This window comes from Lemur catta, chromosome 11, assembly GCF_020740605.2.
Source record: "Lemur catta isolate mLemCat1 chromosome 11, mLemCat1.pri, whole genome shotgun sequence".
Lineage (NCBI taxonomy): Eukaryota > Metazoa > Chordata > Mammalia > Primates > Lemuridae > Lemur > Lemur catta.
The window spans coordinates 36,948,355-36,971,928 of NC_059138.1; the positions used below are offsets into that span (position 1 = coordinate 36,948,355).

The following is a 23,574-nucleotide window of genomic DNA, read 5'->3' on the forward strand; positions in this document are numbered from 1 at the left end:
CATCTTTAATTTCTTTTAGTCACATTTTATACTCTTTTGCCTCTTTGGTTAAATTTGTTCCTAAGTATCTCATTCTTTTTGATGCTATTGTAATTTGGATTGTTTTCTTAATTTCCTTTTTGTATTGTTCATTGTTTGAGTGCAAGTTTGCTGAATTCATTTATTCTCTCTTATAGTTTTTTTTTTTTTTGGTGTGTGTGTGTGTGTGTGTATGGAATCTGTAGGATTTCTTACATAGAAGATCATATCATCTGTGAACAGAGATAATTTTACTTCTTCCTTTCCAATTTGGATGCTTTTGATTTCTTTTCTTGCCTAATTGTTCTGGCTAGGACTTCCAGTACTATATTGAATAGAAAAAATAGAAACTTTTTTTGTAAGGTAGAATATATGTATTATAAGTAGAACATGACTTTGGAAAAGAATTTATTTTCTCGGAGAGACAGCTTTTCTTACAAGGTACTGGCTTTTTATTGGTGGTAACCTTTGGTTAACTGAGATGCTTACACTGAAACTATTGCCTTTGAGTATGTTACTGTGTTTGCCTCTGGGCTGTACTCAGATAATATTGTTAAAGTATCCTAAGATCCCTAAGTATCCTAAAATCCTCAGAGGATTAAGTGGTTCCATCTTTTGATTCCCCTCTCCCTTTTTTTTGGTATATCAGTTACTCTTGCATTGCCAAAATGTTTTCCAGCCTAACATTTTATCAGCTTAAATTTTATTTTAACCTAGCAGTATTTTGTCCGACCTCCCCTGTGTTAATTTTTCAACTTCAGTTCACTACAAAACAGTTATTTTTATAGAATATTGTGTTTTTTTCACTTGACATATTCTCTTTGATGATTCTTTTTTTTGAGCCAGCGTCTTTGTTTTGTCACCCTCGATAGAGTACTGTGGCGTCAGCCTAGGTCACAGCAACCTCCAACTCCTGTGCTCAAGTGATCCTCCTGCTTCAGCTTCCCAAGTAGCTGGGCCTACAGGCGTGTGCTACCACACCAAGCTAATTTTTCTATTTTTAGTAGAAACGGAGTCTCACTCTTGCTCAGGCTAGTCTCAAACTCTTGGCCTCAAGCAATCCTCCCTCCTCAGCCTCCCAAAGTGCTGGGATTACAGGTGTGAGCCATCAGTGCCTGGCCTTGATGATTCTTTTTGTACTTAAGATTTAATGCTTATACTGAAACATTCAAACAAATGAGGTGGGGTATAGACAAAGTAAGATTGGCAAAATGATGATAGTTGTTGTAGTTGTTGAAACTTAGTAATGGATACAAGTGGCCCATAATATCATTCTTTCTTTTTTTATGACATTTTTGTAATACATTTTTTAAAACCCCACAAAAATTCCTGTCTAAAATAATGGTTCTTTAGGCTCTATATTTGCAGGCTGACCTTCATTTAAAAATCAGGGTAGCCAATGATGAGATCTTTCTAGTAAGTAATAATGCTTGATAATAAGATGATGAGAGTTTGATGCCCCAGATAAAAAATAGACCATCTTTCGTGTATTATATTCTTTGAATTTAAGTGACTTTTTTTCTCTTTTTATTTTAAGAGATTTCAAACTTGAGAAAAGTTGAAAGAATAGCAAAATGAATACCCTGTACCCATAACCTACATTTACCAGTTGTAAAAATGTTGCCATGTTTACGTTATCTCTCTCTATAGATATCCTTACTAATTTTCTATCATTTATTGATAAAAGTATATATAAATATTTAAATATAATTATGGATTTTTTTATTTCTTTCATTTTTATTAGTTTTTGCTACATTTATATTGAACTCTTATTATGTGCAAAAACACTTAGGCTATATTAGGTGTATTCGTTTACTACAGTTGCAGTAACAAATTACCACAAATTTGGTGGCTTTAAACAACACAGATTTATTCTTTTACAATTCTGAAATGAGTTTTAAGGGACTAAAATCAAAGTGTTAGCAGGGCTGATTCCTTCTGGAGGCCCTAAGGTAGAATACATTTCCTTACCTTTTCCAGCTTCTGGAGGCTGTGTTCTCTTCGTTCCTTGGTTCATGGCTCTGCATCAAATTACCTCTTCTCCTGCCTCCCTTCTCACATTGCTTTTTTCTGTAATCAAATCTCCCACTGCCTCCATTTTATAAGAACACTTGTGATTACACTAGGGCCTGCCCAGGTAATCCAGGATACCTCCCTATCTTAGGAGCCTTAATCACATCTGCACTGTCCCTTTTAGCATGTAAGATAGCGTTTTACAAATTATAAGGATCAGGATGTGGACATCTTTGGAGTACCATTATTCTGCCTAGCACAGATGGCAGCATTTCCCAAATTGATCTGTAGATTCAATGCAATCCCTATCAGAATCCAAATCGGTATTTCTTGCAGAAATTGTTAAGATCATCCTAAAATTCTTACTGAGTCGCAAGCAACCCAGAATAGCTAAAACAAATTTGAAAAAGAATAGGCAAAATAAACTTGAAAAAGAACAAAGCTAGAGGACTTATACTTAACTGATTTCAAAACTTTCTATAGAGCTACAGTAATTAATACAGTCTGGTACTGGCATAAGGATAGAGATACAGATCAGTGGAACTGAGAGTCCAGAAATAAACTCTCATATTTATAGTCAATTGACTTTTTTTAATTTTCAAAATATTAAGGGTGTACAATCATTTTTGTTATATGAATAGACTGTATAATGTTGAAGTCAGGGCTTTCAGTATGCTTGCTATCAGAACAGTGTTCATTGTACCCCCATAGGTAAGTTTTTATCCTTCACCCCCTTCCCACCTTCCCCTCTTATTAGTTTCTAATGTCCTTTTTGTCTTCTGTGCCTGTGTGTGCTCATTGTTTATTGAGAACATGTGCTGTTTGTTTTTCCATTCCTGAGATACTGTACTTAGGATAATGGTCTTCAGTTCCATCGAAGTTGCTGCAAATGACATTATTTCATTTTTATGGCTGAGTAGTGCTCCATAGTGTATGTATACACACACCACATTTTCTTTGTCCATTCATGAATTGATGGGCACTTGGGTTTATTCCACATCTTTGCAATTGTGAATTGTGCTGCAATAAACATTTAAGTGCAATAAACATTTAAGTGCAATAAACATTTTGGTGCAGTGATTTCTTTTCTTTTGAGTAGATATCCAGCAGTGGGATTGCTGGATTAAATGGTGGGTCTACTTTTAGCTCTTTGAGGAATCTCCATACTGTTTTCCATAATGGTTGTATTAATTTGCAGTCCTACCAATAGTATATAAGCATTCCTTTTTCTCTGTATCCATGCCAACATCTGTTAGTTTTTTACTTTTTAATAATGACCATTCTAGCAGGGGGAAGGTGGTATTTTATTGTGGTTTTAATTTGCATTTTCCTGATGATTAGTGATGTTGAACATTTTTTTCATATGTTTGTTGGCCATTTGTCTATTTTCTTTTGAAAAAATTATGTTCATGTCTTTTGCCTACTTTTTGATGGGATCGTTTGTTTTTTTCTTGCTGTTTTGTTTGAGTTTTTAATAGATTCTGGATACTAGACCTTTGTTGGATGTATAGTTTATGATTTTTTTCTCTCATTCTTTGGGTTGCCTGTTTATTGAGTATTTCCCTTGCTATGCAGAAGCTTTTTAATTTAATCAAGTCCCATTTATTTATTTTCGTTGGTACTATATTTGCCTTTGGGGTCTTAGTCATAAATTCTTTGCCTAGACCTATGTCTAGAAGAGTTTTACCTATGTTTTTTCTTCTAGAATTTTTATGGTTTCGTGCCTTACATTTAAGTCTTTAATCCCTATTGAATTCATTTTTGTATGTGGTGAGATATATATGGTCCTGCTTCATTCTTCTGCATGTGGCTATTACAGTCAATTGATTTTTTAACAAGGGTGTAAAGACAATTCAATTGATGATGAATAGTCTTTTCAACAAATGATGCTAGGACAACTGGTATCCACATGAAAAAAAATAAATATGTATCACTTCTTCACACCATGCTAAAAAGGAACTCAAGATGTATCATAGACCTAAAGATCTAAAACTCAAAAATCTATTAGAAGAAAATGTAAATTATTGTGATCTTGGTTTCTTAGATATGACACCAAAAGCATAAGTGACAAAAGAAAAATGACATAAATTATACTTCATCAAAATTAAAATCTTTTGTATATCAAAAGACACTATAAACTAAATGAAAAAGCAACCCACAGAGTGGGAAAAGATATTTGTAAATCATGTATCTGATACAAGGTACTTCTGTGCAAAATATATAAAGAACTCTTACAACTCAAAATTTAAAGAGACAAATAATCCAACTAAAAAATTGGCAAATGCAGGGCATGGTCCAGTAGTTCCAACTACTCAGAAGGCTGACACAGGAAGATTACTTGAGCCTGGAGTTTGAAGCCAGCCTGGTCAACCTAGTGAGACATTTTTTGTTTTTATTTTTTTTAAAAACAGGGGGCAAAGGACTTGAATAGACATTTCTTCAAAGAAGATATACAAATGGCCAATGAGCACAAGAAAAGATGGTTAATATCATTAGTCATTAGGAAAATGCAAATCAGAACCACAATGATATATACTACTTTACACTCTCAAGAATGACTAAATTGAAAAGACATATAACATTCCACTCATTCTGAGCTATCACATTCATATGATGCTACTCATCTAAGATCACAGTTTATTTAATTCCTCTGAAAGGTTAACTGAAGCATTGTTATTCCATAAACATTCTCTATAATAAGGGTCAGCCAAAATATTTTAGGCAAAATTTTGAATGGTACTCTTAGTAATATTCTGTTATTTAGTATCTTTCATTGTACAATTGGTTTGTCATGCACTAATTCTTGGATTTTTTTTTTTAATAAAGAGCAGACAGGCAAGAAATGCTAATGGTGGAACAGACATGGTGACTTCCATTTTATTTAGCAAAATAGCTGATGCCTGTGCTTTAAGCTCATATAGTTTTTGTTTCGCTTACCTAACTCCTCAAGTGTATTCATTGTGAAAATTGTATTCAGTAGCTCAAGAGCTCTTAAGTTGAGAGAATATGGAAACTTGCTGGTAATGTGCCAGTGAATGTTGTATTGAAGATTAAATAGCTCATCCTGCAGCTGCTCTGCATGTGGAAACTTTATTGACTCCAATTCTCAATTAACTCATTTGGTCTATAGCTTCAGGCCAAAATTGGGCATTGATTGAAGATGGAAAAAATGAATACATGAGAAGGCGTTTTAGTTTCCTAGGGCTACAGAGCTGTTATGGAGGGTAACTGACACGTTATACCACAAACTGAGTGCCTTAAAACAACAGAAAATTATTCTCACACAGTTTTGGAGGCTAGAAGTCTGAAATAAAGGTGTTGGCAGGGCCATGCTCTCTCTGAAGGCTCTAGGGGAGGAATCTTTCTTTGCCTTCTCTAGTTTTTGGTGGCTATGTCAATTCTTGGTGTTCATTGGTTTATAGGTGAGCCATTCCAATCTCTTCTGTCTTCACATGGTCTTCTTTCTGTGTCTGTCTCCAAATGTCCCTTATAAGGTGTCTTACGAAGGTGCCAGTCATTGGATTAGGGCCCACCCTAATCCAATATGACTTTATCTTAAGGATTATACCTGGAAAGACCCTCTTTCCAATAAGGTCACATTTTACAAGTTTTGGGGGTTAAGAATTCAACTTATCTTTTTTGCATAACACATTTCAACCCATAACAGAAGAGTATATATTTTTGTCTTAAAATATATTTAATTCTCAAATTGTGAAATAATTTGTGAGTATAGTGTTTTCACAGAGAGTTAACATGAAGTAAATTTAATGAAGAGCAATGAACAATAAGAGAAAGAAGGAATGATTAAGCATAGGCTATTGTAAATTTTGATGTATAGGAAAATCCAAACCTTAACTACTTATCTCTAGTTATCTCTCTTGCAGTCTATGGTAGTTTATTTTTCTTACCTCAAGACCTTCACTCCTCAGTTGGACTCAAGTGTGGTCTATGTATATACCCTTCCTTTTGGAAAGAGGCCATAAGTGTTTATGGTCAGAATATCAGAATAGATGAACCTATTTTAAGACCAGAGGAATTGATTTTTGTGGCCAGGCAGCTTGTTAGGCCCTTCACTGCCATGTGAAAAATTCAAAATCCATATAACAAGTAGTAGTTAGAGGTCACTTGGGTATTTTTCAGAGCCTACAACCACTGTCTGCTTCTGTAAGTATTTCAGCTTTCCTCAGTTTCTGACTAGAGATTTTCTTATGTATCAATCTGGGTTCCTAGTTGAGGCCAACTGAATCTACTACACCTAGTTTAAGTAGGAAGGATTTATTAGAAGATTTTAGAGTATGTGTAGAGAACCAAGCTTTAGATGTCCACAGAATCAAACTTTGATGTAGAACAGCCAGGAACGCCCCAGACAGTTGATACACAGAGCTATCCGGTGGGGCTGTTTTAGCAGCAACACTTTGATGGCCTGAATGTTTGTGTCCCCCACAGCAGTCACATGTTGAAATCCTAATCCCCTAATGTGATGGTGTTAGGAGGTTGGGCCTTTGGAGCCCTCATAGGTGGTATTAGTCCCTTATAAAAGGGACCCCAGAGAGTTTCTTGCTGACTTTCCATCATGTGAGGATACAAGTCTGTAACCTGGAAGAGGGCCCTCACGAGAACCTGACCGTGCTGGTACCCTGATCTCAGACTTCCAGCCTCCAGAGCTGTAAGAAATAAATTTCTGTTGTTTATAAGCCACCCAGTTTTATAGTACTTTGTTATAGCAGCTCAAACTAAGACAAACACTATCTGTGCCACTTCCCAGATCCTACCTTTAGCACTTAGTAATTGTGACCTGGGCAAGTTAATTAATTGCTCTGTGCCTCAGTCTTACCATCTGGAAAGTGGAACAGATAAAAATACCTAACTAAAGAGTTGTGAGTATTAAATGAGTTCTTACAGGTTCTTACAACAGTGTCTAGACATGTAGTGTGTTAGTTTGCTAGAGCTGCTATAACAAAGTACCATGAACTACATGGCTTAAATAATAGAATTTTGTTGTCTCATAATTCTGGAGGCTAGAAGCCCCAAATCAAGATACTAGTAGGGTTGCTTCCTTCTGAGGCCTGTAAGGGAGAATGTGTTCCATGCCTCTCCCCTTGCTTCCGGTGATTCGCTGGCCGTCTTTTGGAGTTCTTTGGCTTGTGGAACCACTACCCCAATCTCTGCCTTTACCTTCACATGGCATTCTCCATGTGTGGCTATCTTTGTCCAAATTTTTCCTTTTTAGAAGGACACCGGTTATATTGGATTAGGGGCTTCATCTTAACTATGTCTAAAATGACCGTGTGTCACATTCTGAGGTACTGGGGATTAGGACTTCAACTTTAGGGGGACACATTTCAACCCATAATACATAGTAAACACTGTGTGAGTGTTAGTTACTATTGTAATTGTTATTTCTGATAACTAGTTGTATTATATCTCCATATAATTCTTCTAACCTTTTGTATTAATGCCTTACATCTATAATGTATGGATTAGAGAGTAAATATTCTCAGAGTTAACATTAAGCCCTTAAATTTTATAAACCTTAGTAATTATTGCTAATAACTTGCATGTTATTTCTTCATTAGTAAGGACTCTTCAGAGTGTGGATATGTGATTTTCATATAGCCATATAATACTTACTTTTTTAAGTAAAATTCAGATATAGAATAAAAATGTGGCTGGAAATTGTTACGGTAACTCACATATATATACATATATGAAGATTCTATAGTTATAGGTGTTTGTATATGATGGGTACTATTCATAGAGAATAAGATATATATAGATACATATTTTCCTTATCTTTTATGTCTGTATTGTAAACATATGATTTATTTATATTATTATTTGTCAGAGTACTTTATATTGTAAAATAAGATCCTTTATTGACCTGATTTTTAAAGGAGTAAAAAAGGACTTCTATCAGTGGATTTATGTGGACTTTGTTTCTTTTCATATTGCATCTAAACCAGTATAGCATAATTGCTGTGTTTTTTTTAAAGATATTCCCTGCATGATAGTCCTTCTGAAATCTGAGATGAAAAAAGCAAGGGATGGATGGTATCCTGTGGATAAATAGATTTGGGAAATGTTTTATTTTATCTTCCTATTTTGGATGTTTACCATGTACAGTGATGTTTCTAAGGAATACTGTAGTAAAGAGGTCTGCTTTATTTTGTGTTTAACCCAGCATTTCCTGAAGTTATCATAATACCTATTAATATATTGCAGAGTCAGTGTCCACTAAGCTTTTGGAATGGCTGGACCTGAGAGAAGCAGTTCCTCCAGTTTCCATAACTAAGAATTATATGAATATTTTAGCTCTTTGGGAACACAGCCTTTTAATGTATAAGTGTATTGTTCAACTTTTTGGATGGGGGACTGCCTGGTTTATAATTCTGTTTTCTAGTTTGTTAACAAAGCTGTAATGTAAATGTAGGATTGATGTCGGTTTCTTTGTTTAGACAGTGCCTAGCACATAGGAGGCATTTAAATGGCTATTTGATAGAGAAAATCAAAGTCATACAGATCCTCCTTGATGTCTTTCATAAGTATAGCAAAGAGGGAAAATGATTTTTTTGTTGTTGTTGAATAAACCCTGTAGTTCTGTTTGATGTATTTCTGTTGCAGTTTTTCTCTTTTTTAAAAGCCTTATTTAGGTATAATTGATATGCAATAACCTGCACTTGTTTAAAGTGTGCAGCTTGATAAATTTTGACATCGTTATATGCCTGAGAAACCATCAACACAATCAAAATAATAAACATACTCATCACTCCCAAAAGTTTCCATGTGAGGCCTCCCTCCCACCCTTCTCCAAAAATCCTCTCCAGTCCCCAGGGAACTGACCTACATTCTAGCTTGCATTTTCTAGAATTTCCTTTCTATCTATAATCATCTGTTCATTGCTTCTCTTTTTCTACATTCTTTTAGACTGAGTATTTTTTATGATTGTATTTTATCTCATTTGTTGACTCATTAGCTCTAAACTCGTATTTTTATTTGTTGCTTTGGGGTTTATAGTGAAACATCTTTAAATTATCAATATTTATCTTCCCTACATGCCAAGAAGATATTCCCTGTGGTTATAGTGTATTATTATTTTTATGTATTGCAAGATTATGTTTGCTGATACATTGTTGATGAACTTTTGCATGTATGTTCTTGAGGGAGATTACTTTGTAGCCTTTTTGGGGGAGGTGGTAATGTCTTTGGTTTTTGTATCAGGGTAATCAGATTTGCTAGTATTCTGAAGATTTTTGTGTCTATCTCTAGAGGTATAATGTTCTGTACTATTTTTTTTTCCCCTCCTAGTTTTGGGCAGTGGTCTCTCTTCTTTCATTGTGTAGAATTGATTTCTTGCTTTAAAGATGGTGAAAACATCTGGGCCTGTAGAGTTTTTATTCTGAATGTTTTAAACTACAAATTCAATTTCCTTAATAGTTAAAGATCTATTCAGATCATCTTGTATGAGTTCTGGTAGTATTTCTAAGTTGTTCAGCTATTCATAGTATTCTATCTTTTAATGCCTGTAAGGTCTATCTGTAGTGGTATCCTCTTTCATTACTGATACTGGTAATTTGTCTTCCTCCTTTTGCTCTTTTTTGGCCTTACTAACGGTTTGTCAATTTTATTGAGATTTTCAAAGAATTAACTTTTTGGTTTGATTGATTTTCTCTTTTTCTGTTTTCAATTTCATTGATTTCTTTTTGTTAGCTCTCATCTTACTGGGTTTATTTTACTTTTTCTAGTTTCTTGAGGCAGGAGTTTGCATTACTGATTTGAGACCTTTCGTTTTGTAATAACATTTTTTTCTAAAAGTACATCTACTGTTGTTATTAATAAATTCCCTTTAACTGCTGCTATGGTTGCATCACACAGATTTTGATGTTGTATTTTAATTTTCATTCAATTCAATATTTAAAAAAAAATTTCCTTAGATATCCTTTGTGATCCATTACTTGAAAATGTGTTAATCTGCAAAGTTTAGAAAATTTTCTAGTTTGATTCTATTATGATCAAAGAGCATACTTTGTATGATTTCAGTTTTTTTAATTTTATAAAGTTTATTTTATGGCCGAGGACATAGCCTATGTTGGTTAATGTTCCATGTGAAGTTGAACAGAATTTGTATTGTTTTTGTTGGGTGAAGTACTCTGTAAGGTGTCAGTTAGATCCTTTGTTTATAGTGGTGTTCATTTTTTCTGTATCCTTGCTGATTTTATTCAGTGCATCTAGAGAGAGATATTGACTTTTATTTCTGACTAGGTACTTATTACAAGGTAGGCACTAAATAAAGCACCTGAAATATCTTTCTGTGAATAAAAAAGATTTTGTTTAAATCCATGTTTTTAAACCATAATGTCATATCAACAATACCACAGTTAGGAAAAAAGGAAAAACTGTGCCCAGAGGAACAGATACATGATGCACTGTCTTTCTGTTTGCCTCGGGCAATATTTTGTGCTTGCTGAAACAGACATAGAGTAAAGTTTAGGAAAGGAAAACTAATCCCCATTTTTAATAGTAATATTTTTTTCCTTCCCCTTGTAGTGAGAGACAGAAAAAAGAAGTAAGGCTTTTGGTGCCAAATTTCCATGAAGCTTTGAAGAATAAGAAAGATCAACAAGCCCTGAGAAGTCCTTTGGACTATAGAAATAAAAAGATTCAGCTAAAGGAGTTTACTTAAGCCCAAGGCTATTCTGTGCATAGTTTATGCAGTAATATCAACTAAGAATTGGTTAGAAAAGTATAAATGTTAACCTGTGTTTATTTTCTGTAATACTAAATTCCTTAAGATTACCTATCTATTCTTCAGGGTCTTCTCCCTATCTCCATAAAAACAACAGGGGTTAGCAACTAATACCCCATTATGAAAATTATGGCTTATTTATATGTAATTTTTTATGGTTTATAAACATACTTCATGCATATTAGCTCATTTCAGCCATACAGCCCTGCTTAATTTCCAAGATAGGCTTTTTATCTTCATTTTCCGAGTCTCAGAAAGGTTAAGTGATTTTTCTCAGGTGATAGAATTGAGCAGATTTTTTTTTTTTTTTTTTTTTTTGAGACAGAGTCTCGCTCTGTTGCCCCGGCTAGAGTGAGTGCCGTGGCGTCAGCCTAGCTCACAGCAACCTCACACTCCTGGGCTCAAGCGACCTCCTGCCTCAGCCTCCCGAGTAGCTGGGACTACAGGAATTTTTTGTATATATTTTTAGTTGTCCAGCTAATTTGTTTCTATTTTTAGTAGAGAACAGGGTCTTGCTCTTGCTCAAGCTGGTCTCGAACTCCTGAGCTCAAAGGATTCCCCCACCTCGGCCTCCTGGAGTGGTAGGATTACAGGTGTGAGCCACCGCACCAGGCCCCAAATTGAGCAGATTTAAGCACAGATGTTCCCATTCTTAGTTCAATATTTTTTCCATCATACTTGGCCTCTGAAGGATGTGCCTGTCTTCTCTAAAATGTTAGTAAGAAGTAACTTTTAATTAAAAGATATTTTTACTGATTTTAAAGATGTTTCAATGAATATTTACTATTTTATTTTATGTAAAGATTAATTTCAAAGATTATTAGAAAGGTTTAATAGGTCTTCAAACATTAACTTAAGATTGTCCTTTTATATGAATTGTTATTTAATATCCTTTGCTTATTTACCTATTGGAAACTATAAATTCTTTACATGTTTTTGATGGTAATACCTTTATCTGTTTCATTTACTACAAATATTTCCTCTATTTTCTTTTTCTTTTGTTTTTATTTTTACTGTTTTTCATTAAAAAATAGATATTTGGTTGTGAAATATTTCTTGTAATTCATTTATTTCTTTAAAGGTTAAGAAATTATTTTTCCTCAGTAGTTGGAATAGTATTCTATTCCTTCTTTAAAAATTTTTTCCAGTGATTGATTTTATACATTTATGATAATTTTTCTATTTGTCTAATTATGTTTAGGTTATCACATATTAAAATCTTACACATATTAAGCCAATGTTATTTTTTATTTTCTATAAAGCATCATTTCTGCTTTTGTGCAAATACCTCAGGACTTTAAAATTTTTGCTTCATAATTTTATTCTGTTTTTAATTAGATTACACATTATTGGAATTACCTTGCAATTGTACATCAAAATTTTTCTTTAAAGTGTTTTTCCCCATAGGTGTGTTCTGTCATCAGATTCAAGATATCTACATAAATACGATTAAAACATCAAATATAAGAATAAAACACTATTTACAGTTATAATAATGAAATGAAAATCAAAATGTTTATGAAGTTGTCCTTGGAATTTGGGATGATTTTTATGCTAACTTGTGTGTTTTCTAAGGTTTCCTTAATGATATAATTTTGTTTTTAATGAGCCATGACTCGTGTGTGTGTGTGTGTGTGTGTGTGTGTGTGTGTGTGTGTGTATGTTTGTGTGTGTGTATGTGTCTGTCTGTCTGTCTATGGGTGTATCTTTAAAACAATTTTTAAAAAAATTGCTGGGAACATTATTTTTTGGTACTATTAGTAAGTAGAGCTCAAATCTCATTTTTGATTGAATATATTAATTCTATCAGTATTATAACCCTTACCACATTCACGTTGTTTGGTGTTATTTTGTGGTTTTTGTTTCAAGTAATTTCTCTCGATGTTCTCCTGTAACTGTGTTCTTTATACAGTATCGGATATGGTAGCAAACATTGATACTTCAGAATCAGTTCAAATGTGGTGGTTGTGATAAGCCCCAATCTTTGCAATATAATTTAATTTCAGAATGAGTTTAAATGTGGTTGTTGAGAAAAGACCCAACTTTTGCAATATAATTTATTTTAATTTCAAAGGTAAAATTTTTGTTGAATGGATTCTAAAAGGGCATCTTTTCTCTCCAGATTACTGTTTATCAGTCTTCTAGATAACCCTCTATAAACCACAGTTTTATATTCTGATACTTGCTTTTGTAAAAAGGCTTTAAGTCTGAATTTCTTAATCAGGCAAGGATATGAGGAACAATCAAATGTGGAGCTTTTTAGATAGCACAATTTTATGATTGTGTTCCGAGAATGGCCTCAAGAAATAATATATAAGTAAATAACTAAAAATTTAAAAGTCAACAGACTGGGAAAATTCTCATAACAGGTATGATAGGCAAACAGTGAGTATTATTATATAATTAATACAAAGTAATTTAAGAAAAAGATAAGCAACAATTTTGTAAAGATTCTCAAGAGGAAATATTGTTAGTAAATAGTATGCAGCTTTGTCACCTAAAAATTCAGATTAGATAATCAATAAGAACTTATTTCTTATAGCAGCATATAAAATATTCAAACAGTGATAATATCCAGTGCTGTCTATGATTAGATTACTCCCGCAAATTACTAGGAAAAACATACAAAGTGGTATAGCCCTTTTGAAAGGTAGTTTGATAATTAGTATTAAGAAACTTAAAAGTGTTACTTTGATCTAATAATTCTGTCTTGGATTCTTTCCCAAGGAAATAATTCTAGATATTTAAAATCTTTATATAGAGAGCTGTTTAAAGTAGTTATTTATTGTAACAAATATTCCATCTTAAGGAGAAGGTTAAATAAGTTTTTAGTTCATTCATTTGTTGAAATACTGGGCAGCTGTCAAAAATTGATATTTATAAGAACTATAATAGGGTGGGTAAATACAACATTAAGTTAATAAAGAAGGCATTGTAAATAACTATAATTAAAATAAAAACAAAAACAAAACAACTCATGGGTAGATTTAAAAAGAATATAATAAACATTTACTTTTTTCTTTTCTTTTTTTTTTTTTTTTTTCCTTTTTGGAGATAGGGTCTTGCTGTGTTGCCCAGGCTGGTCATGAACTCCTGGGCTCAAGCAATCCTCCCACCTTGGCCTCCCCTGTAGCTGGCATTGCAGGTACATGCCACTGTACCTGACTAGCAGACATTTACTTTTAAGGTCAATCAAGATACTAAATATTTTAGAAACTTCTCAGGATTGCTTGTAATTTTTCTGAGACAAATATCTGAATGGTATTCTTTGCAAAGTTGGTGTGCAGGAGGGAGCCACTTTTGTTGGTAAGTAACTTTAGCCAGCTGCCCGGACCCTGTACATCAGTTTTTCCTTTCTCTGTTCTTTCTCACGTAAACTTCAGGGGGAGGAAATATGCTATTTTGGTGTTACTTGAGAATTTGGGGATTCATAAATTTCTCAGACGTACTTCTAGAAATTCCAGTGATCCACTTGGCAGTGGTTGCCTCTATGTTGTAGGGTTATATGATTTCTCCCCTTTAAAAATTTCTGATTTACAGAAATTCTTTAGCAAATATGGTCTTTTTAAAAAAAGATTATCCAGTTACTAGTTAATAATCTTTGTATTAAACTCTTCTTCCTGAGATAATGTAGTCTGTTTTTCCTACAGTGTCTCATGTGCTGTTAATTCCATCCAGATATTGTGCCTTTTACTTCTAGAATTGGATTTGTGCCTTTATTATCCATGTCTTCACTTAACATGTTCAGTTTTCTTTTTTTGAATATACGGAATGCAGTTATAATAACTGTTCTAATGTTCTTGTCCAATAATAATATAATCTGCGCCATTGGCTCATATTTACATTATATTTAATGGAAAAATATAAAAATGCAAAAAACACATTTTTAACATGTCTAAGGTGTAATACTGCCCACCAAACTTAAGAATAAGAATTAGAATATTATAAATATGTTGTATTATCTATCTCTGCTAACTTTTCTGAATGTTATTAATGTTTGTATGTGTCCCAAATAATATATTATTTAGTCTCATATTTTTAAAAACTACGAACTATTTCTTGCTGTGTTCTTTTTCCTTAACATTATGTTATTGAGTCATTGCTATTGATATGTATAACCCTGTCATTTTGTTTTTACTCCTCTATAGTAGTACCTTGAATGAATACATTACAATTTTATTTTTCTGTTCTTCTGTTGATGATTATTTGGGTTTTCAGCTTTATTTTGTTTTTAACATTGCTGCTATGAGCATTCTTATATGTGTCTTCCAATATACACCTAGGAATAGAATATTTTGGTCATGGGGGATACTCATATGGAGCATTATTAGATAATCCAAAATTGTTTTCCAAAATGGTTTTTACTAATCTACAATGTTCATATGTATGTACGCATACATATGTACATTATATATGTACATATACACATGCATATACACATACGTATTAATAACACTACAACTGCACTTCCTGGCCAAATACACTTTGTTTTTTTTTTAAGATTATTATTTATTCCCAGAAGTAGAATCATTGATTTAGAGGGTATGAACTTTTTTTCTATTTGACTAGCCACCTTATGTTAATTTTTGTATTATTTTTCATGACTTCCTATTTACTCTTTAAATTTAGTTGTATTTTTTGTGAAAGTTATACATGCAAAATATATTCAAATTGTTCCACAAAGTTTGCTGTTAAAAAATGTCAATCCCCTGTCCTCTTCTCCACCCCCTTTACTGTTTCTGTCTTATCTGGAACATTTAGCTCCAGAATAAAGTTATTTATCAAATAGAAAACATTTTGGAAACTATGTTTTTTAAAATATGGAGTTTGAAAGGGAACTGTATTCAACAGCAAATCTATATTTCTTTTAAGTAATTATATGATATTTTGATACCTTGATATTTATTCAATATTGAAATATTCAAATGTATGTGTTTTTTAAAACAGATTATCTTTCTCAAGGAATAGATCTTTCTGGAATTGAAGTAATAGAAAATGATCTGCTTTTTATTGCAAGAGCTCGACTTGAAGTGGAAAATCAAGCTAAGCGCCTACTGGAGCAAGGTGTGGAGACTCAGGTAATAAAAATCATACCACTTTTTTAATATAAAAAATGTCATGATACAGATGAACATTTGACTTCAAGTTCAAAAAAGTAATATATATCTTCATTTTATCACTGAGCAAGTATGTCTACAATTTAAATTGGAAAGTAGGGCATTTATAAGGAAAATTTATTTAATACATATCTGTTTAATTCTAAAATAGACCTAAGATATTTAATGTATAATGTATATAACATGAAATATATGATGTGCATATGAAGATAGGCAGCTAGTTAATATCTGTTGAGCTGCTTGTTTTGTCCAAGGCACTGTTACTCATTTTAAGCCTTTTAACAACCCATAGAATGGGAGAAAATATTTGCAACCTACCCACCTGACAAGGAATTAATAACCAAGATATACAAAAAACTGAAATGACTCAATAGGAAATAAGCAAATAATCCAGTTAAAATGGGCAAAAGATCTGAGTAGACATTTCTTAAAAAAAGACATACAAATGGCCAACAGGTTTAGGACAGAATGCTCGACATCACTAATCATCAGAGAGATGCAAAACAAAACTATGATGAGATATCTCACCCCAGTTAAAATGGCTTTTATTCAAAAGACAGGCAATGATAAATGCTGGAAAGAATGTAGAGAAAGGGAACCTTTCATACATTGTTGTTGAGAATGTAAATTAGCACAGCCACTATGGAGAACGGTATGAGGTTCCTTAAGAACTAAAAATAGTACTCCCATATGATCCAGCAACTCTACTGGGTATATATTCAAAAGAAAGGAAACCAGTATTGTAACCAAAAGCTCAGCACTTGTCCCCAGGCCACATCAGAAGAACAAGGATAAGTGGTTTGCAAAGGCCAGCAAATGGGGAAGATGGAGACTCCTTTCTAAAATGGCGTCCTCCTAATAGTAAGCAGAAATACAGAGCTTTTAAAGAGAGGATTCTCACTTCTAGGCTCTTGTTGTTCAACCACAGTTGATGATTCTGATCATCCCATCTCCCCTGAAGACAATCTGGTGACCAGGACCTCCTCCGGACAGTTGGGCTGAGCCATCTCCTGTAGCACAGAGAACCAAGGACACTTTCCTGCCCCTCTGACCACTGGCCTGAGGCAAGGATACAGGTCCTAGTTCTCCAAAAGGAGTGGGGGATGTTTTAAAGAGACAGAAAATATTTTTGCCGTTTTTTTCAAGCCATTCCCTCTGTTACAGTATATCGAAGAGGTATCTGCAATCCTGTGTTTATTGCAGCACTATTCACAACAGCCAAGATATGGAATCAACCTAAGTGTCCATCAAAAGATGAATGGATAAAGAAAATTTGGTACATATATATAATGGAATATTAGCCATAAAAAAGAACGAAATCCTATCATTTGCAACAACATGGATGGAACTAGAGGACATTATGTTAAGTGAAATAAGCCAAGCACAGAAAGTCAAATTTTGCATGTTCTCACTGTTCCAGTAGGAGCTAAAAATAAAAAATAAAAAAAAATTGAATTCATGGAGAAAGAGAGAATGGAGAACGATGGTTACCAGAGGCTATGAAGGGTTAGCAGGGAGGAAGGGGACCATAAAGTAGGGATGGTTAATGAGACAAATATACAGTTATATAGAATTAATAAGATCTAGTATTTGGAAGCACAATAGGGTGACTATAGTTAACAATAATTTATTCTATATTTTTAAATAACTGAAAGAGTGAAATTGAAATGTTCCTAACACAAAGAAATGATAAATGGTCGAGGTGATGGAGATATACCAATTACCCTGATTTGACCATTACACATTGTATGTCTGTATCAAAACATCACACGTATCCCATAAATATATACAACTATTATATGCCCATAATAATTAAAAATAAAATTAAAAAATTTTTGACTTGAGATTTTTCCTAAGGTATCATTTTCCTGATGCTTAATTTTCTGAATCACAAGAAACCCCAAGGTATTAATATATTAGAATCAACCGATTAGAATTAAATCTCAGTTCTACACTTGTATGACACCCATATATTTTCTCCATTGGTATTGGACCCAAATATAATTATTAATGTTTAGAGTTATTTTTATATCCTTTAAATCAGGAATTTCATTTTGTACATTTGTATTAGACAAAAATAATGTTATTAATATTTAGTTCTTCAAGTAGTCTCTAAATCAGGAAGGTACTTGCTTGACTTCTGATTCTTAACTAGCTGTGATTTTAAAAATATAACTGAATAAATTACTTTAAAAAATTTTTTGAATATTATATACATAATAAAAGTGAACAAATCATAAATGTGTTTACAGAATGAAATACCACAGTGTGAACATATCTGAGAAATCAAAACCTAGGTTAAGAAATAGGACACTACATCACTCCTAGAGGGTCTTCCCCCCATCTCATAATTACTGCTCTCTCCCCCTTCCCCAAAGGTAACCATTTTTTTAACTTCTAACACTAGAGATCAGTTTTAGTTGTTTTGCCAGTTATGTTTTAACTCTAGGTCTATCTATGAAGATAAATAGATAGACGCTTATACTGTTAAAAAAAAAATAAAGTATTACTCTACATTACCTAAGAGAAAATAACTTTTTTAGATCCTTGAAAGAGAAGGGAAGACAGCTCTATAATCAAATTTTTTGCCCTGAATTAAACAAGGAAACACAGTTGCCTTCCTAAGAAGTGCCCTCAAGGTTTGACTCTGTAACCTTCCATCCTATATAAATTATATACCTTCTTGAGGTTTTAGACTAGGAATTGACTTCCTGTAACATATATTGTCCTATTCCTCATATGGTTGCTTTCATTTCCTACACCTTTTTCTCTTGTCTCCACAACTTAGGCAGTACTGTTTTCTCTGTATTCCAAATTCCATAATCCTGGTTGTTATCAGTACCTGTGGAGATGGTTATTCTCACACATTGGGCTCACAGTTCTTTGACATCCACTAGCCCAAAATTGAGTCTAGTGCCCTTCTCTTCTGTTATACTTTAGCATCTTTTTCACATTATCAGCCTTGGATGTTGTCTCATTAGCATTTGGTCTAAGTTTCCAGTGTGTCATTCTTTGACTGTAGACACCTATTTTCTCTTCCCTCTCACTTCCTTGTTCCTATTATAGCTTATAATTCTTTTATTCATTTAGAACATCAATCTTTTAACTCATCTAGAACAGCAGTGCCTTTACTACTTGATGATTTTTTACTCTGTCAACCACGTCTGTCCCCTTCTCAGGCTCTACTATATTAAGTTGATCTAACATCTGTCTCTTCACCTGTTCTCCTGACTTAGTGATTCTTAAGCTTTAACATGCATCAGAATTGCTGGGAAGACTTGTTAAAACACAGATAGCTGAGCGTAACACCTGAAGTTTCTGATTTTGTAGGTCTGACACCAGGCACGATTGCCTTTGATGATATCCTCACAGTCTTTCCCTGTTGCCTTCCTACTAATCTTGAACAGCAAAATGCCATGTGTGGACCTCTGAACATGTATCCCTATTTTGCTTCTTTGCCTAAGTTTCTCAGTGCTGTTTACAAACAAAAACCAGACAACTGTAAGATTGATGTAACTAAAATTTATGGTTCTGAAATGCAGCTGGGCTCCCATTATTTTTTATTATGTGTAGTTCCCCCTTCCATTTCACAAATGGTTTCAGATTTTCTTTATTCACTGTAAACCTTTAATCCAATTCCTTTTCTCTTATTGTTATAAAATGAGCTTATCTCACCCCTCACAAAGAAAATCAAAGTTATGAGGCATGAATTTTTTCAACTTCCTGCCAACCTCGTTCTCAAAGATGCAACTCCATCAGATCTCTTACCTTCCTATTAGAGACAAATTCCACACCACTGTAGCTGCCCTGCTCTGTACTTTGCTCTTTGACTCATCTGAATCTTCAAACTTTCCCTTTCTGTTAGCAGCGTACAAAGATACTAAAGTTTCTCCCACTTAAAAAGAAAAGGAATCTTCAGTTTTAACTGTTTATATAGTTATGTCTTCTTATGTAGCTGTTTCCTAGTCTCTTGACTTGACAACCAAACTGTTTAGAAGAATCCACCACCCTTACTGTCTCCTTTTCATGTTGTCCCCCAGTCTATACTATTCTGGCTTCTAACACGCCTTCAATAAATCTACTTTCAGGGAAGTCTCCAGAGAACTCTCAATTTCCCAAAAGACTTGACATTATTTGCTTATCTCAAATATTTGACATTGGTGACCATTTTAATTTCTTGACGCCTCCTCTTCTCTTAGTTTCTCTAATCCCAGTCTTTCCCATTTTTCTTCTTTTTCTATTGACATTGCTCTGGGCTTTCTTCCCTGTTCTTAACAACTTCTGCTTACTTCCCTAATGACTGTGTTTCCTATATATGTTTGACCTCTTTTTACTCTAAATGCTTTTCTTTGATGATCTCCTATGTTCCTATCATACATTCTCATTTGCTGATAACCTTCAAATCTCAATCTGCATCCCAGATCTATATTCTGAATGTTGGCTCTGTATATCTGCCTGCCTACCAGAATGCCTGTATTGGTTAAGGTTTGTTTATAGAGAACAGAATCTACTTTAGCAAATTTTAGTAGACAGGGATTTATCATAGGATATCATTGGGAGGGCTCAAGAAAAAGACCATAATCTGAGTTTCACGAAAATACTGTATGATGCAGAATTGGGCAACTTGGGCAGGTTTTGCTTCTTCCATGTCAGGAAACTGCTCACTCTTTTTGTTATCCTTCAATGCGGTTGAAAGCTTCAGAGCCATCTTTTGTATAACATGATCTAGGTCAGCAAAATGGATGCCCTCTGTTCTGCCTTTTGACTCTTACGAAGCTAGGGACTATATACATCAGAACTTTGCCAGAAAAAGCATACTAAAAGGAATCAAGAATGTGTGTTAAAAGCAAGCTCATTCATGGTATCATCTATATTATTCCATGTGGACATTCCAGTGACATTCTAACTCAGAATATTAAAAAACAGTGTTGTCACGTGTATCTTCTCCTGTGTTAATGGAAACTTCGGAATCTGCTAATCTAAGGACCAGCAAATTTTTTCAAGGAGGCAGATAGTAATTATTAGTTTAGACTTTTTGGGTCACTTAGTTTCAGTCATAACTATAGAATTCTGCTTTTGTAGCAGGAAAGCAGCCATAGACAACATGTAAATTAGCTTGGCTATGTTCTATTAAAACTTAATTTATAAAAATAAGCGATGGGCCAGATTTGTCCCATGGGCATAGTTCGTTGACCCCTGGTCTAATCTGAATGTTTCTGTCTTCTCATTTCATACCCTTAGCTTTCTCACCCTGATTACTATAGTTCTTTCCTATTAATTAGTGTCTCTAATTTCCACTTAAAAGTCATACTGTCTGAAGAGTGATCTTAATATAAGGAATATCTAATTATGTCCATTTACCACTTAAAATTCTTCAACAACTTTCAATACAAAAGAGAAAGTATTTTCTGGGATAGTTATTCCTAAGTATAGCGTATTTTAGATATTTTATTGTATTGTATTCATTTTAACAGTTGTCAAATTTGACTTTGGTTTTTAACACGTTGACTGCCACACTAGTAAAAAAATTTTTCCTTGGGGCCACAGTATTTTATTATGAAAATAGAATAAAAACTTTGTAAACAAAACGATCCTTTCTAATTTAATGAAAAATTTGTTATTTTTTTATTGTTTTCTGTGTGTGAGTTATATGCAACTGAAAAATAATTCTCACTCTCCCAAGGTGAAGAGACATGTGAGTTACATATGCTTTACGAGGCCCCATGTTCAAAACTAGCATGAGTTAAATACAACTCACATGGCAGTTAATGTATTAAGTTCATATTAAAAATTAAGAGGCTCACAAACTTTTAGGAAATTAATGTTCCTTAAATATTGATAGTTTTATTATATGCCCATGTTACTGAAAGCTTGGCCACTTGTCCACGAGGCCGAATCAGAAGAACCAGGACAAGCAGTTTGAGGAGGAAGGAAAGAGTTTACTTTGCCAACAAAGGAGGAAATACGGTATACCTTCTCATCTCAAAACCCCAAATTTCCTGAACATAGGTGGAAATACAGAGCTTTTAAAGGGAGGGTTCTCAGCTTTAGGCAATTACTGTGGTTAACTATTCTAAAACTCTCATCTCTGCCAAAAACAAAGCCTGTGAACTCCAGCCGCCTACCTGGGAGGCTGGCACCACCTGGGAGTTTTAGCAAAAGACTTAACCAGACTATATAAAGTTAATCAAAGATTATTAAAGTAGATGACTGTTATTCTTTAAGCAATGGTGTGTTTTTAATCAGTAAGATTAAGTTAAAAAGATAAGAAAAAGTATGAAAGTAATGTGTGTCTACAAGAGTAGATGTGGAGTGATCTGCATAGACCTTAGAAACACAGGAGTCAGAGAGCTATATTTTGTTATATGTCTCAGCATGGTTCACAGGAGACTATATTCTGCTCAGACCTATGTCTCTCACAAGTTAGATTTCTGGATTTTCAGAGCTGAGAGTATTAAACCCTGAATTAATAATGATGTCACTGAGGTAATGCTTCTTGGGAAACAGGGTGACTGTCTTTTCTTGTTGTTGAGCAACAAGACAGAGATGTCACCCAGCTGTGTCAGCAGGCAGTTTAGGAATTAAGAGTGAAACTAACCTTTATTGAAGGCCTATTCTTTACCACATTTTGTGTTAGTCACTTTACATTTGTTATCTCAATTGTAATAATAGATCTGGGAGGAAGATATAATTATCCACTTTCTATATGGTTAGGGAAACAAAGACATGGAAAGGTTAGGAAATTAACTGAAGATTACACAGCTGGCAAGTGGTAGAATCATGGTCTGGGCCTGCTTGCCCCTTTTTCTTAATAAGACCAAGCAGTTTATTCTAATTTTGTTAAATAATTACATTGAAAATTATTTGACAGTTTGTAAAGCAATTTATGTTGAAAAGGGAATTTTTATAGCATAAAATTTTTTTAGGAACTCTCCATATGATGAATAATCTAAACTGGTCTCTCAGTATACTTCAGAATTTTTGTTCTCTGGCCAACTTTTTTTTCTCCATCCTTTGAAATTACTATTTTAGACTTTCTCCTCTTTCCTTCAACCTTCCCCCTGTCGCCATATCCCCCATTTTACTCTGAGCAGATGCTCTTAATTTCCACTTCACAGAGAGGCCTCTCACACCACCTGTGCTCTAAATCCTATTTTCTTCTATTTTCTTGGAACCTTGTCTTGTTGATATTTCCATCTCTCATTTCCATCTTCATCCTCTCCCTTGTGCTATCTCCTCATCTGCATTTAGACATGCACATATTATGGCAATTTCCCTGGGTTCTCTGCTTTTCAGTCTCACAAGCTTTCTTTTAGTTTTTCATATCCCATTTTCCTTCCTTTGTGCTCTTTTTACGCCTGGAATAGTCTTTCCACTTCCTATTAAAACAGATACTGCGGCTTATATGTATTTTATTCTCAAATTATATTCTCTCATTTATCAGAATTCATTGAAATAGTTAAATGTATAATTAATATTTATCTAGCAGAGAGTTCCTGTGGCTGAAAAACTAAAAACAGAATTATTACAAGTATAGAGTAAAAGAATTACAGTACTTTAATTTTGAAGTACTGTTACATTCATTGAGGTATTTTACAGGCTTGTAGCCTGAATAGATGTTCAATAAACAAGGAATTTCTGAAAAATTACATAATATCACTTACATTTAATAATCAATTTGGT

General features: G+C 33.7%; 1 protein-coding gene across 1 annotated transcript in view; it reads left to right on the forward strand.

The window, feature by feature from the left end:
- COG5 (component of oligomeric golgi complex 5) overlaps positions 1-23,574 on the forward strand; it is a 273,232-nt gene that overhangs the window by 108,280 nt on the left and 141,378 nt on the right. Inside the window, exon 7 of the mRNA XM_045565445.1 lies at positions 15,722-15,852. Within this exon, the coding sequence (XP_045421401.1) occupies positions 15,722-15,852 (131 nt within the window). The remainder of the gene's footprint in view (positions 1-15,721; positions 15,853-23,574) is intronic.